General features: G+C 43.5%; 1 protein-coding gene across 8 annotated transcripts in view; it reads left to right on the top strand.

Moving 5' to 3' along the window:
- Positions 1-14,082, top strand: part of MTCL1 (microtubule crosslinking factor 1) — a 102,467-nt gene extending 88,385 nt beyond the window's left edge. For 5 of the 8 annotated variants that reach the window (XM_058804255.1, XM_058804293.1, XM_058804281.1 and 2 more), the window contains 4 exons: positions 457-762; positions 2,997-3,028; positions 4,667-6,221; positions 12,845-14,082. In XM_058804255.1, the coding sequence (XP_058660238.1) occupies positions 457-762; positions 2,997-3,028; positions 4,667-6,221; positions 12,845-13,054 (2,103 nt within the window). In that variant the 3' untranslated portion in view covers positions 13,055-14,082. Of the gene's footprint in view, positions 1-456; positions 763-2,996; positions 3,029-4,666; positions 6,222-11,758 lie in introns of all 8 variants that reach the window. The other 3 variants (XM_058804274.1, XM_058804268.1, XM_058804301.1) reach the window with 3 other exon arrangements.
- Positions 14,083-14,381: the final 299 nt, after the last annotated feature.

Here is a 14,381-nt window from a genome sequence, read left to right as displayed (position 1 = left end):
TGTCTTTGTTTTAGAAAAATGCCTTTGTTTTGATGAGAAGGCAATTCGCTCACCCTTCCATCAGCATCTACTTGTACTGATATGAAAATTGCTTTTAAATAACAGTCTGTGTTGATTTGTTTCTTTAAAAACCAGATTACAGACAGATGCATTATTTTGTATATACGTATAAATTCAGTGTGTATATATGTAGACATATACATGTAAATAAGCAAAACTGTAGATATATACATTTAATTACCCAAAATCCCATGAGTAATGGCCTCAAAGTTCTGGAGAAGTCTCCCTTTGTGGAGGACCAGCAGAGCAAGGCCAGCATCCCCCAGAGGCGCACCCCTGGGGCAGGGCTGTAATCCGCAGGGCATGGGTGCCTTGCTCCCGGGGAAGGATGAGTCCTGCCAAATGCCATGCACTGCAGAAGTAACTGCTGCTCCTCTTGGTGTGCCTCGTCCCCAGCTGCAGAAGGAAGCGAGCCCACGGAGGGGAGCTGGTTTGGCGTGCGACGCGAGCGAGAGCAGCCGGCGGCCGTTTGCGCCGCAGGGGAACCTCCGCGTGCCCCGTCCCATGGGCTCCCGCTCCTACTCGGACTCTGACACCATCCAGTTCGACGAGCGCTCGCTGTCCAAGCTGAAGGAGAGCGACCGGTGCAGCGGCACGGAAAACCTCTTCCTGGAGTCGCTGTCCCTCGACTCGCCCGACGAGCCTGAGGAGCATCGCTCTCGGCAGCTGGAGAGGGAGAAATTCCTGCCTGGACTAACAGAAGTATGAGCTCTTCTGCATTTTATCGTGCTGTCATGGTATCTCTTCTGTCAGAATCAGTACAGCTTCCCTGCTGTTGGAAGTGAGATGTTGTGTCACAGGCACTGCTTACAGTTACCCAGTAGTAAATTTGGTGTGGACAGGTTTTCATTCCTTCTTATAAGCTGATTAGACCAGTGTCAGTCACCTGACAACTGGGAGCCAGCCTGTAGGTCCCAAAGATTAATTCATCTTGTGGCCATTTATGTTATGTATGAGAACTATATTTGACACAACATATTGGCTTAGAAGGTCTTAAGTCATTTCCAATTATAAGTAGATACATATTTATGAAGAAACGTGGGCTTTACTTTGTTAGTAAAGCAGTAAGTGCTGTAGAGAGGCACTTCTGATTGTTCTGCCACATTTGTCTTCTGAGCAGATCAGCATGAGTAAGTGAGACGTTAAAAAGATAAAGTTATTTATCAGCAAAGTACCTACCCTGAAGTCAGACCATAAAGCTATAAAGATATAAAACACAGTGCTAAAAGATGACAGCAGGAAATGGCAAATGAAGTCTGTGTCCTCCACCATGGCAGGCTTATTTTCATCAGTTCCAGGTCTTCACAGTTTGTTTCTATTGTTTCTGAGTGAAACCAAGCGTCCCTGTCCCCAAATGCTGGTACAAAACTGAAAGATTGAGAAATCAAGTTCTTTGAAAGGAATAAGAGAAAAAAGATTTACAGAGGCAAGAAATGTGACTGTCCTTGTTACATAGCTGTAGGTAGCTGTGTTCCAGTTAAATTTTCTTCCCTCAGTGCCATAAGTGTATTGCTGGCAGTATGGGATCCCATATTTATTATTTCTTAGACTTTTTTTCCCTACATGTCCAAGTGCTCAGCGAAGAATGTTGGTAACACTATCAGGGAATGAAGTTTTGTGCCTAATTTTGATTGTTGTTCCCATTCCTTCAAATTCAGTCTGATTTTCAGAGAAAATATCTCTTCCCTTTTCTGTTTTTCAGATATTACCACCATTAACAAAAGGGTGGACAGCAAAATTTGTTCTTGGTGATATTTGCATAGCTTCTTTCCTTCAAAGCTTGATTTGGGGAAACCTGGGCAAAGTAATTTTCCCTCAGAGGGTTTGCTGAAGCGAGACTGATTGGAGTTTAATGAGTAGCTTAACTGAGGATGCACAGAGGCAACTGCAGCTTGCTGACTCTACCTTCCACTGTATTTTCTTTTTGGTACTGACTGCAGTAGAAATCAATCCAGCCTTCACCCTGATTAAGCATTCAGTTAGGTCAGATTTACTCTGCAGTAACTCCACTGAAGCCACCGACGTTATTCCAGAATTATACCACAGAGAATGCAAGGAGGATCAGTTCACTACTATTTTTTTTCCCTGACCCAGGATAAATACCAGAAAGGTATTTGCTGAGCTAAGCAGTGCTGTTTTTAAACAGTCCCAATTTGAAATGGACTTTTGGTAATGTTCTTGATTTCATGAGGTCAAATAAAATATGTACAGTACTAATGCTTTTTTCCCATCTGATCATATTTTGAATTCCCTGTAGTTTACTAGAAATATAAGTAAACAGAATAACTGTAGCAAATGCTTCAGAAGTAGCTATTTAAAACCCTAACTCATTATGGGAATTGTCACAGGGAAATAACTGCCATAAAAACATATTAATGCTGTTAGCAAGCTGTAGGTATTCCATCTAGGAAACAAGCAAGTCTTCCCACACATTTAATATATCAAGATTAAGGAATTTCAGCTGGTGCCACTTGTTGGTTCCTAGAAAATGTATAATGAAATATTATGTCAAAGAAACTCCGTTTATCTTTTATTTCAGCACAGCTAGCCTCTAGTATAAAGTAGATTGCCTCTACAGAAAAAAGTCACTCAAAAATATATAGTCTGAAGCAATATACTGTGGAAAAAAGCACCTTTTTTGGCCCACATCTATTTGTGAATGCATGGAAATATAAAAGTTAAAAACTGTTGTAGATTTGGCATACAGGCTTTACCTGTGCAGTGTGTTGTCCTGATGGCATTGCCCACTCTCCTGCCTATGTACAAAGTGAAGAATACTCCCACTGGCACTTTAAGAATCTATATCAGAGAGAAAATCAGACAGTTTTTAGAGACAAATATACCTGGTGCAACTAATGGGAAGCGAATGACCCACAAGCTAATGCCGCCAACACCTTTAGAAATAACTTTTCCTGCTTGTTTCTGTTTTCATTCAGGAGGAAGAAACACACAAAGGAAATCTTCAAAGGTGAGTAAAACTTGCAGTGGAAATCCCAGCAAATACTCAGCTGCTGGAGCTAGGACTCTCTGCACCCAAGCCACAGGCCCAGGACATAGCCATGCCACCTCCTAAACAGCCTGCAAGCCAGATTAATGGATTCACCCAGGGATTAATTTGTCTCAATATGCTTCAGTTCTACTCTGATTAACTTGGGCCACATTCAGCTGTCATGGACAAAGACCAAACTCTATGAAAGTGTGTGAAGCTGCAGCTTACAGTGAAATCTACGCCTGCCTTAGCAAGCAGTGCAGTACACACTGCAGACATCCATAAGGAAAGGAAACTAAAACTTTTTCCGTAAGGGAAAAAAAGTAAAGGAAAACACTGGGTGCTGAGGACACGATATGCTGCTGCATGTCAGGGATATTTTGCTTTAGACTGGTTCTAGTCTTATCCCATGGGTTGAATACCCGCCTAACTCTAGAATGAATTACTTGTGCTTCTGGAGAGCATCTTCCAGCTCATTTTCATCCCAAAGGAATGAAGCCTGTGCTCTCTGAGATTGCCCTCCTGATGCAAACCAGAGGATCAGTCCATGAGATCCATTTAGAAACCATACTCACCTGAATCCCTAACAGAGACACACCCAAACTGCAGCAGGAGCTCTTGATTCAGAGTGTGACTCACAGTGTGACTTGGCTGTATCCTTTGGATCACTGATCCATGAAAACCACTGCTTGCTGATTTCTCATCCAGTTTGAGTTACCTCATTGAACCAACTCTGATAAGTACACTCATTTGCATTTTTATTTAGTGCCATTCAAAAAATTTGATTTTTTTTTCTTAAAATAAAGCAGTAGAATAACTCATCTGAATGCCTGTGATTTGTACAAATTAGTGAAATGCGCGAGAGCCAAGAATTCAGCATTATCACTTAGAGAGATTCCCTTGGTTAAACTTCAGCATATAGCAGCATTTCTGCTGGATGTCTCACATCACTGCACACCAGCTGTGCAGCCTGGGCAGTCTCAGGAGTGGGGGTAGAGTTGATGATTTCCCAGCAGGTCAGAAATACTCTACACTTGCTTTGAAAAGGGTGCCTCGTATTGTGACAAACACTCATTTCCTGTGAACAGTATAATTCTGAGATGCATCCTACTGCTCCACATTACAGATATTTGCCTAGCAGTAATCCATGAGAAAGCAGCAAATTAAGAACCTCTACTAAACCATTTGGTACTTTTAATGGCACATCACAGATGTGACATGTGACAGCTATGTCAGAGATAATAAAAGGCGACTTAAATGAAAGAAAGAGCTAAAGGAAGGAAAACTAGGAAAAGGTTTTTCATGCAGAGGGTACTTGAGCACAGGCTCCCCAGGGAAGTGGTCATGGTATCAAGTCTGCCAGAGTTCAGGAAGTGTTTGGATAATTCTCTCAGGCACATGGTGTCATTTTTGGGGTATCCTGTGCAGGACCAAAAGTTAGACTTGATGATCCTTGTGGGTCTCTTCAACTCAGGACAGTCCATGATTCAATGATTGAAGTGGTTTTATATGTAAGCAGATGGTGAATGTTGGATTTCCAGAGTTTGCTGCTGAAAAGAAGTTACTTTGCAACAATTTCCTGGCGCATGAGTGACTCTTTTGTGTTCCTCTCTCTAGGGCAATGTCCGTTTCTTCCATGTCCGAATTTCAGCGCCTGATGGACATTTCTCCATTTCTACCAGAAAAAAATTTGCCTTCATCTGGCAGCAAAGATGATATAACACCTCCCTTGTCTCCTGATGATCTGAAATACATTGAGGAGTTCAACAAAAACTGGGATTACAATGACACTAGGAACCATGGTGGGGCAACTGAGAAGCCTGCAGAGGGTTGGGCAGAAAGGACAGAAATTGGAAAAGCTGGGAAGGATCCTGCTTCAGATCCATTCCAGGCATCCTCATGGTACCTCACCACCAGTGTCACTATGACCACCAACACCATGACCAGCCCAGAGCACTGCCAGAAGCAGCCAGCGAGGAGTCACAGTGTTACTGACAAAATGGGAGTGCGGGTATTCCACAGCCCGCCCGTTGTCCGTAGGTTCGATAACTCAGTGATAGCTGGCAGTGAAGGGAAAAACCAGGCTGAGCCAGACTTCCTCTTTTCTGTGACCAAAGCTATGGGGAACGTCACTGAGACTAAAGGTGCTTCCTCGGACATGTTTGGAAGGTGGTCTTGTGACCTGGCCAAACACCACAAAGATTTTCTGGAGAACGGTCTTCATCCCATTGAACGTCCTATTTGCACTACTGTGGGCTTTGCCTCACCCCTGCACAGCTTGGAGATGTCCAAGAACATGAGCGATGACATGAAGGAGGTCGCTTTCTCTGTCCGGAACGCGATACGCTCCAACTCCACGGAGCCACAGTTCAAGGACACGGCGTGCCAAACCAACGGCATGAGGACCACAGGGACACAGACCACCCAGACCATCAGCGTCGGCCTGCAGACGGAAACCCTGCGCAGTATCACCAGCAGTCCACACAAGTGTCTGACACCAAAGGGGGGGTCCACGCCTGTCTCCTCACCATCCAGGAGCCTGAGGAGCAGGCAGGTGACCCCCGTCATTGAGAAGGTCCAGGCTAAGTTTGAACGCACATGCTGCTCCCCCAAATACGGCTCTCCGAAGCTGCAAAGGAAAGCCCTTCCCAAATCCGACCAGCCAAATAACCGGACTTTGCCTGGCACACCTCAGAAAGGATTCAGTGAGTCCGCTTGGGCTCGATCAACCACCACGCGGGAGAGTCCTGTGCACACCACTATCAACGATGGCCTGTCCAGTTTGTTCAACATCATTGACCATAGCCCCATCTTTCATGAGACCTTCCAAAAATGCCCCAGATCTGGCAGCCGGTCCAGGTCAGCCGAACCCAGGCCAGAACTGGGCACGTTGCAGGAGCCATGTACAAATGCCCGTGGCAGATCACCCAGTCCTCTCCGTCTGGGGACAGAGACTCAAAAGGAAGAAGGATCTGAGGTGACAAGTATTAGGCAGGACTTATCTGCTCCTCCAGGGTACACGCTTGCAGAAAATGCTGCCAGGATCTTGAATAAGAAACTTTTGGAGCATGCCTTAAAGGAAGAGAGAAGGCTACGTTCACACAGCCCACCAAATCTTAGCAATGACAACAGCACAGGAGAAATTGTCAAAGTAGATCCAGGGTCCATAGAGGTAATGAATTTGCTTGTTTTTCCTCCTATAGCTAAGTGCACTCTTCTTTGAGCAAATGTATTATGAGTTCTCTTGCAGTTCTACTGAGTATTTACAGTGAATATCCTAGTCCTGTCTTGGTACCACCAGCAATTTCCAGTCATGAAACTTTGGATTAGTCACTGAAGAATGCATGAAAGAATTGAATTTCTATCCTGGCAGCTTATTTGGCTTGAAAGCATCAGAAGAGTTTTATCCTTTATGGGATAAAAAATTTTTCTTCCATAAATGGCTGGGATAAGGGTTTTCTGTCACAAAATACACCACATGTTACAGATACTCTAGGAACACTAGGTTTGAATAAAATTTTTATGCTGGATGGAAAGGTAGATTCTTTCTCCTACACAAGAATGGGCCTTAACAAGTTTGTGTGAAAAATAGTCTCTACAGTACCCTGGAGCAAAACTTCAGGGCCTTCAGCATATCTTTTCTGAATGTATCTGATTAAGTTTGGCTCAGGTCTGTGAATGTGATTGAATGGCATGATGTTTGGTACTGACTGCTGCTGCCTCACAAAAATAACAAAAAAGCAAAAAATACACATGTAATCAACTAATCTAGACACATACCTATTTAGTGTTTAAGAACTCCTTGCTGATATTTTGTCAAGTCATCATCTGTCTCAGCAAGTGTGCCCACATGTTGGGGGTCAGTCTCAGGTGCAACAGCAATCAACAAAAAAGAAACTATAATGATGGATGAAAGCTTTCAGTTACCAGTATTTAAACCTCCTGTTTCTGGTGAACCTCTGAGAGCACTTGAGACTCTTACTCTTAAGAAGCCCAGAAAAGCTGAATTATGCCCAGCTCTTACATGCATATATTGCCTTTCTTGGTACAGCCATGAAAAGGGGTGTGTGCTGCTGGTTGGTGAGAGTCCCCAGGGCAGAGGCTCCTCATCCTCTCTGCCCTGTGCTGCCCCTTTGGCATCCTAGTCTTGTGGTGAGCCCTGGCTCCAGGGAAGCAGCTGCTTGACCCCTGCACACCCCATACACCCCTGCACGCCCCATACATGCACTTTGCCTTCTCTGGGCAGACTCCTACTCCCCCTGCCTCAGATACCTTAAAAATGGAAGGTTCAAACCCCACTTTCTAACTCAACATTTGGTAGGAAGGATTTCTGAGAGCCTGAGTGCTGAAACCTTTGCTCTGCAGTTTTCCTTGCACTAGTGGGTGGTTCTCAATGTACAGTCAGTTCCTATTTTTTTAGGTATTGCTCAGAGGATGTAATCTTTTTTTCCTAACAGACAATCCAAACCTAAGTTTGGATTAGGTTTATTCCCTATGTGCAGTTTAAACAGATAAAAGCAGGGAACTTTTTCAATTAAAAAAGGAAAAGAAACCACATGCACATTATAAATACTAGTGAGTGAAAGTGGTCCTTGTGCACAAACCTCAGAGTGAATAAAGGTGGGAAGCAGCCTCATTTATTTGACTTTTTCCAGCTAACTCTGTATTTTGTCCTTAGTTTGAAATACTGGGAATACACTGCTGGTCTGTATTAGGAAGTATATTTTTACTATGACAAGTTCAATTCAGCTTTGCCTTCAAGGTAACCCTGGAAACTCTTGATTCCCTCCTGTGTCTTTTAACTGCCTCAGTAGATTTCAAATATAGGTAGATAGATGTCATCCCAGATGATCACAAATTGCTGTTGGCAAAACACAAACTAGCAATAGTACCTGAGTTTGATGCACAGAGTGATTTGGGTCAATGCTATTCAGCAAAAACTCATTGACTATCAAACTGGCAGAAAACTGCTCCTTTTTGTGAATTCTCAGTATCTTTTGCCTAATTTTTTGAGTTATGAGCCCTAGAGCTAAGACTTGTTTTTCCTTGCAACTCCTATGTGACTGTTATGACTCTAGAGGCACAGGTTTTGTTCTTTGGCTGGTCCTGGCATTTCTCAGGAATGTGGATTGAAAAGGAAACTGGTGGGCATTCACACAATGAGCTTAGCTTTTCCTAGCTGAGGTGGTGCTCTGGAAGATGTACTCAAGGGAAGCGTGGGTTTGCTGCTGAAAAGAAGCACCCACAAATAAGTTTAGACTCTGCAGGTGCCTTGGGTTATTTGTGGATTACCCTGACCACACAAATTACACTTTGTACAAATTCTCTTAGCACATTTTGTACAAAGCCAGACACAGCTGTTCAGGGAGCTATGATCTTGAAGGAGCAGGTTTGTGCTTGGGGCAGCACTGACACAATGCTTCCACCCTCCAGTAGATCCCTGCTCTGCTTCCCTCTGACCTGTTGGTTTCTGGCCAAGTCAAGTGCCCTTCTTACTACCACACGCCTTCTAGATTCTGCAGCCATGGCATATAAATGACTTTTTTAAACTTGCATGCAGCACCTGTTGGTGACTTTTTCTCAATTTGAGCTTCTGAGTTATTTAGTTACATAATTTTCTTCTATATTCTTCTATATTCCTGCTGCAAATATGAAATCTAGTTCATATATTTATCTATTTATATACAAATGCATGTGCATGTGAGTGTATATGCATACAGAGCAGCAATAACTTTGTGTTTTCTGACTTGCCCAGAGCTGCTTACAGGCAAATTCATAATCCACATAGTGTGGCCTACTAGTGTCTTATTCTGTTAATTGAATAAACCCCTAACTTACATGTGTATCATAGGATTTATCCATTTTACTCTTAAAAATGCAGATTAGCATTACGTAACTAACAACATAAGCTCTTTAGGAACATTTTTGCTTTTATAACTAGCAAGGGTATAGATTGTGGAGGTTACACAACAGTCCTGGACTGGGAATCAGACTCAGTTCTGGAGAGAACACTGTGAAAGGAGCTTCCACACAGACCCAGAGATGAGAGAGCAGGTGCTGCATCCTGTGGTTGCCAGAGCAAAGCAGTTGCCACAGGCTTGCCACTGAACCACTCAGCATGGGAGGGAGAATGTTGAAAATCAGGGGAGGTGTTAGCAGAATTAAAGGGCTTTTGGTTAAGCTTGGATTTCCCATCCAGCATCACTGCTGAAGAGAAACAATGGAGAAAGGTGAGGCAAAGAGCTGCCATGAAACCTGAGAAATAGAAGTGTAAGCAACAAACAATAACAGCCATTTTCTTGCTTGTTAAATATTTCCTAAGCAGAAACTCTCTCTTGAAATCAAATTAAGGGGAAAAAAATACAGCTTTATTCCTCTCATAGTAATATGGTCTAGCCCAAATCAAGGTTGGCAAAGAAAAACAGATATCTTTCTTTGCTCAGTAGAAATGTTTGGTTTGTTTATTGATATGTCCACTTCTGAAACTGTGCTAGGATTGTAAAAGGTTGGTTTGTTTGCTTCCTTTCTTTCTAAGTCTTTTTCTTCTAGTGGCTTGGCTTTTATTTTTGATTATTAGTTTATTGTGATAACACTGGTAACATGATCTGAATGAGTAGTAACATCAGGAAACTTCTTCCTTGCTGACATGAAACCTTCACTTTAAAAAAAATAATCAATTAAAACAGTTCTTTCCAATCTACTTGCTTTCTTTTTCTTTTCTGTCTGTTCTGTCCAGAACCAAACTGTCTTATTAACTACCCCCTGGGGACTCTAACCCTGCCTGCCTCACTGCTGTAAGTCCTTTCTACCTTGTTTCCAGAGCTTTCCGAAAGCGGTCATTCTTGAACATGGGGGTCAACAGCGGGAAATAAATGGCCACAGCTCCAGAGGTATCAGCACACACCTGTGGGGTTCAGCACAACTCCAGGGGTATCAGCACACACCTGACATCCCTGTGGGGTTCTTTGTATGGGACAGTCAGGAAGAGTTCAGGACAGGAGCATATCTGCTGTGTCCTGTCCTGCAGCAACAAAGGCTGTGAAGATGTCACACTTAAGTCAAAATTTGTGCTGTTGGGGTTTTTTTGCTAAGCTTTTAAAAATTGGCAACATTTAAGACCAACAAAAAGGTATGCAAAAGTGCTGGGGAGGGATTCAGATTTGTGACAAACTTCAAAGTTGTTTTTTTTTTTCTTGACAAATGCACAGCACTGCACAGGGCTTCTGGCTGCCGCAGAATGCCTTCCCTCCAGTTCTGGCTACAGCAGTAGGTGGAGAGGGCTGGGAAGGGGCTTCAGCACCAGCCTGGGGCTAAAGGCTAAAGTCACTTTGGCTCATTAAGCAGTCCTGCCCAGTGTCTGCAATTGCCACAGTCGAGGGAAGACACTGTGCAGACATAAGCTGTGACCATCCACTCTGCCTCAGACAGAAGAGAAAACTGTTTTCCTTATTTATTAATATAGACATAGCCATGCTGGCTGACAGTCTGTTTTAGGAAATAGCTAGAAACTGAAGCTGAAATCATCTTTTCCCATTTCCAGTGCTCAGGCTAAGAAATGCTGCCTATCCACCTACACCCCTGAGCAACTACCAAACTAAATTACCCACAGGTTATTTATTTTTTTGAAACCATCTTTAGCTATGACAGCTACATGTAGTAAGGGAGGAGGGGTTTTCACAAACCATTCTGCAGAGTTTCCTTGTCATGGCTGCATTTCCACACTGCAGGTGGGGACGACTGACTCAGCAGCCAGCACTTTATAAGATTATGCTGCTACTCACTTTTGGCCCTGCAGCAACATCCATCACCAGCACAGCCTTGTGTGCTGCTGGGCGTGTGTACATCACAGATAAGATGAGCTTAACCTTGATGTTTGGTAAAAGCTGACCAACATCTGCGGGCGTGCTGGAGAGAGGCTTTTGAACAGGGAGGCAGCAGTGGAAATAAATTTTGTTATCGCTGTGCTAACTCTGATTTACTGCTCCAAAACTAGGATAAAGCAGCCAGGAGCAAGCAGTACTATAAAGATATAATTTTAACCCTCCTTTTTGAAAGAGGCTAAGACAAAACCCACAAATCTCATAGCCTCAATTCACTGTGTTGTGCTGCCCATGACTGTTTTTGCACAGATGGATTTCTCTTAACAAATCTGAGTCTAGTGGCAGCTTTCACAGACCATATGCTGCCCCAGGCACAATGGGATAAGGTGAAGTAAGGACACACAGTCAAACTTCTTGTTAGCACCCATTTCTGTTTCAGCCTTACTGCTGTTTTAGCAAGGGTTGTGAAGTTAATGGCACAGAGATGGGATGGGGGGTGAGGGTGCAGAGAAGAGGGGCTGCAGGCTGAGGTGCTCTGTGAGAGCTGAGGGCAGCTGGCCATAGCTCTTTCTCAAGCACTGGTGTGTAGCTGTAGATCACCCCACTGGCTGCATGCTGCCCAAAACACCTGGGTTGACCCTTCACTGAGGCTTTCCCAAGTCCAACAACGCACTCTCTCCAAAACACGTGTCACCAGCTCCATTTCTCATACCTCAGCTTTATGTCTTCAAAACTGGTCTTTCTGTCCTATGACATTTATGTTTGGTCTTCCACTGCAATTGAGAAGTTCAATGTTGTATCACATGTTTGTTCACTGTCAATCACATCATGTTACCTACTCCAATATTCTCCACCTTTAGTGACTATTCTCCTTCTCCATGCGAAACAGTGTGCTGAATCCTGGCCTCCCTGCTGCCCTGGTATCCCTGCATCTTACTGTGCCACAGCTTTTCCTTTGCATTGTATCATTTCTGGTCTCTCTCTTCATTTATCATCAGTTTGCATTCTGACTTTGCTTTTTACTCTTCTGTACATTCCAGTGACTTCTGCTTGGTGTACACATTGCTAGATGTTGGCAAACTGCTCTGATTTGCTTTTATAAGTTTCAAGGTATGCAGTGAAATTCAGAAGTTTGGCTTTGGCCCTGCGAGACAGATTTGCTTCCACAGTCACTTATCTTGATGTAGGGAACATTCAGAGCAAGGCAGGAAGTGCACCTGTACTTTGAGCAAAGTGAATATTAAAAGCATTACCATCTTAGTGACAGGGTGAAAAATCACAGCTGCAGATTGTTTCTAATTGCAAAGGCAAGCTAACCAAGCCAGAACAACAGAAACTCAGTGAAGGAATAAAATTTCCAGTTTCTTCTGTTTCTGTGAATGTTGCCTTTAACAAAGAGTAACTCTGAATCCTGTAACTCAGGCTTCAGCAGCTGGCAGTTAGCAGTGGTGTTCCAGAAAATGAAATTTGTAGGTAAGCCTCATATTTAACCCAGCTGGAGAGCATAACTACCCCTGTAGTCATTATTCTGTGCTAAGAAGTCTCCTGCATGTCAAGTCTGAATTCTGAAGGCGAAAAAAAGGAGATAATGGTTGATTTTTCACCTGCCTTGCAAATGCCAAACCTAGGCTTTTTATGCCAGGTCAGCACTTAAAGTGTTGAACAGCGGAGTTTCCTGAATTATTATGCAAATGTACTTTTCAGCTCTTCTCTTTCTAGCACAAGGACAAATAGCAATTGAAAGTGTTTCAGCTACTCCAACTCACCCTCTTCCTTTCATTGTCTCCTTACCTGTTCCATAAATCACGGACACACCTGGAGCCCTCACGCAGCCGGGTGTTCGCTGCTCGCTTTTGTCCCGCGCCACGGCACACGCTTAGCTTTAGTTTGGCGGGTTTGTTTCGCAATTCTTCGCGCACCCCGGCGGTCTCTAACGCGAGTCACTAACCGCTGTTTTGCTCTCTTGGCTGCCAAGGAACTGCCTTGTTCTGCACTAGCCCCGTCCCTCCAACCCTGCTTCTCCCGGCCAGAGAGACCAGCGAAGCGGCGCCCACCGTCACGATGGGCCTCACATTCCCCCACTGCCTCACAGTCGCAGTCCACCGGAGACCTGGCGTCCTCAGAGGAGCGCGGAAGCGAGGAGCTGCTGGCAGAGACCCCCGGCCAGGGAGGCGAGCCGGCCTGACCACACACGGGAGCAGGGCAAGACACCCCTCGCCTCCACCAGGCCGCCTGCCAGCCATCCCTGCCACGACAGGAGGGAGGTCCACTTGGAGAGAGAGGTCAAAGAATGTTCTCAGACACAGCTGCTGAATGTGCAACCTGGGGAAAACAGAGGTGTTTCTAGAATGAAACAGTTAATGTGCCTGTAATAACTTAATTTTTTTCATAGCTGAGAAAACTATTTTTGTCTCCATCTTTTCTACATACAGTATATTAACAAAAACAGCAAAAAAAAAAAGGGTTAAAATGATATAAAGTAAGATTTAAAATAAAATGTAAATTAAGTTTTAAGGGAATTTGAATACGTGCTCGCGCTCTCTCCAAATACTGACTGCCTTTTGGTTATATTTGCACTGTTACGTTTTCAGTTTTGGTTTTGGGTATTTTGGGTTGGTTTTTTTTTTTTAATTTCATGTAAAACTAGGGTCTTAAGTTAATTTTATTCTATTTTAATGTCAGTGTTATCGGTTTTTAAAGGTAAGGTTCTTAAAGATGCTTCAACTGTCTGAAGCGATACCTTTTAAGTAGTGAAGAAAGCCATTAAGCTCGTTCACTAGACTTGTAATTAATTGAGATGGAGGGGAATACAGGTAAACACAAGTAAATGTGTGAAAAAAAAGAGAAAAGAATGCCTCAGAAAGTCTTACAGAGTTAGCTGTAAAATACACCTACAATACTTGACTTGCATGCCTCTGGGTCCTCGCACTTTAGTGCATGTACATACTGCTACTGTACCATCACATAAATGTGAGTCAATCTGTTTCACTGTAATATTGTTGTGAATTTACCTGTACTGTACTTTTATCGTTGGTATTCTTGCATTGACTATTCAAAAAAGAGTTTTTAAATTATTGTTAGCAGTTCAACTGGCTATGTACAGCATTTACTGAGAACTTCCTTCATTTTGGAAAAACCATGGAAATCTCTGGGCATACTAAATTGTAACTGGTCTTGTTTAAGAGTCTGTTTGAGACCATGTGAAGTGGAATAAAACCCTCAATATTTACAAGCTGCTGGAATGCTTCATAATTTTTTTTTATGATGGTACTCCCCAGGTTCATTTAACAGGGGGACATAAAAGCCCCTGAGCTCCTCCTTTATTCATAAGGAGAGAAAAAAGCTTCCTAATATGAAATAAATCACAGCAAAACCAAATACTATGCTGTGCTCCACGGACTCCTGTGAGCACTGGATCAGACCGTGGGAAGGTTTCTAAATTCCATCCCTGAACTCCATAAGACATCTACTCACAGGGATTGTAGGACCCATCTTCCCAGTTTCTCTGTGGC

This window comes from Ammospiza caudacuta, chromosome 1 (assembly GCF_027887145.1).
Source record: "Ammospiza caudacuta isolate bAmmCau1 chromosome 1, bAmmCau1.pri, whole genome shotgun sequence".
In the NCBI taxonomy this organism is placed as follows: Eukaryota; Metazoa; Chordata; class Aves; order Passeriformes; family Passerellidae; genus Ammospiza; species Ammospiza caudacuta.
This window is presented reverse-complemented; position numbering and strand designations above follow the sequence as displayed.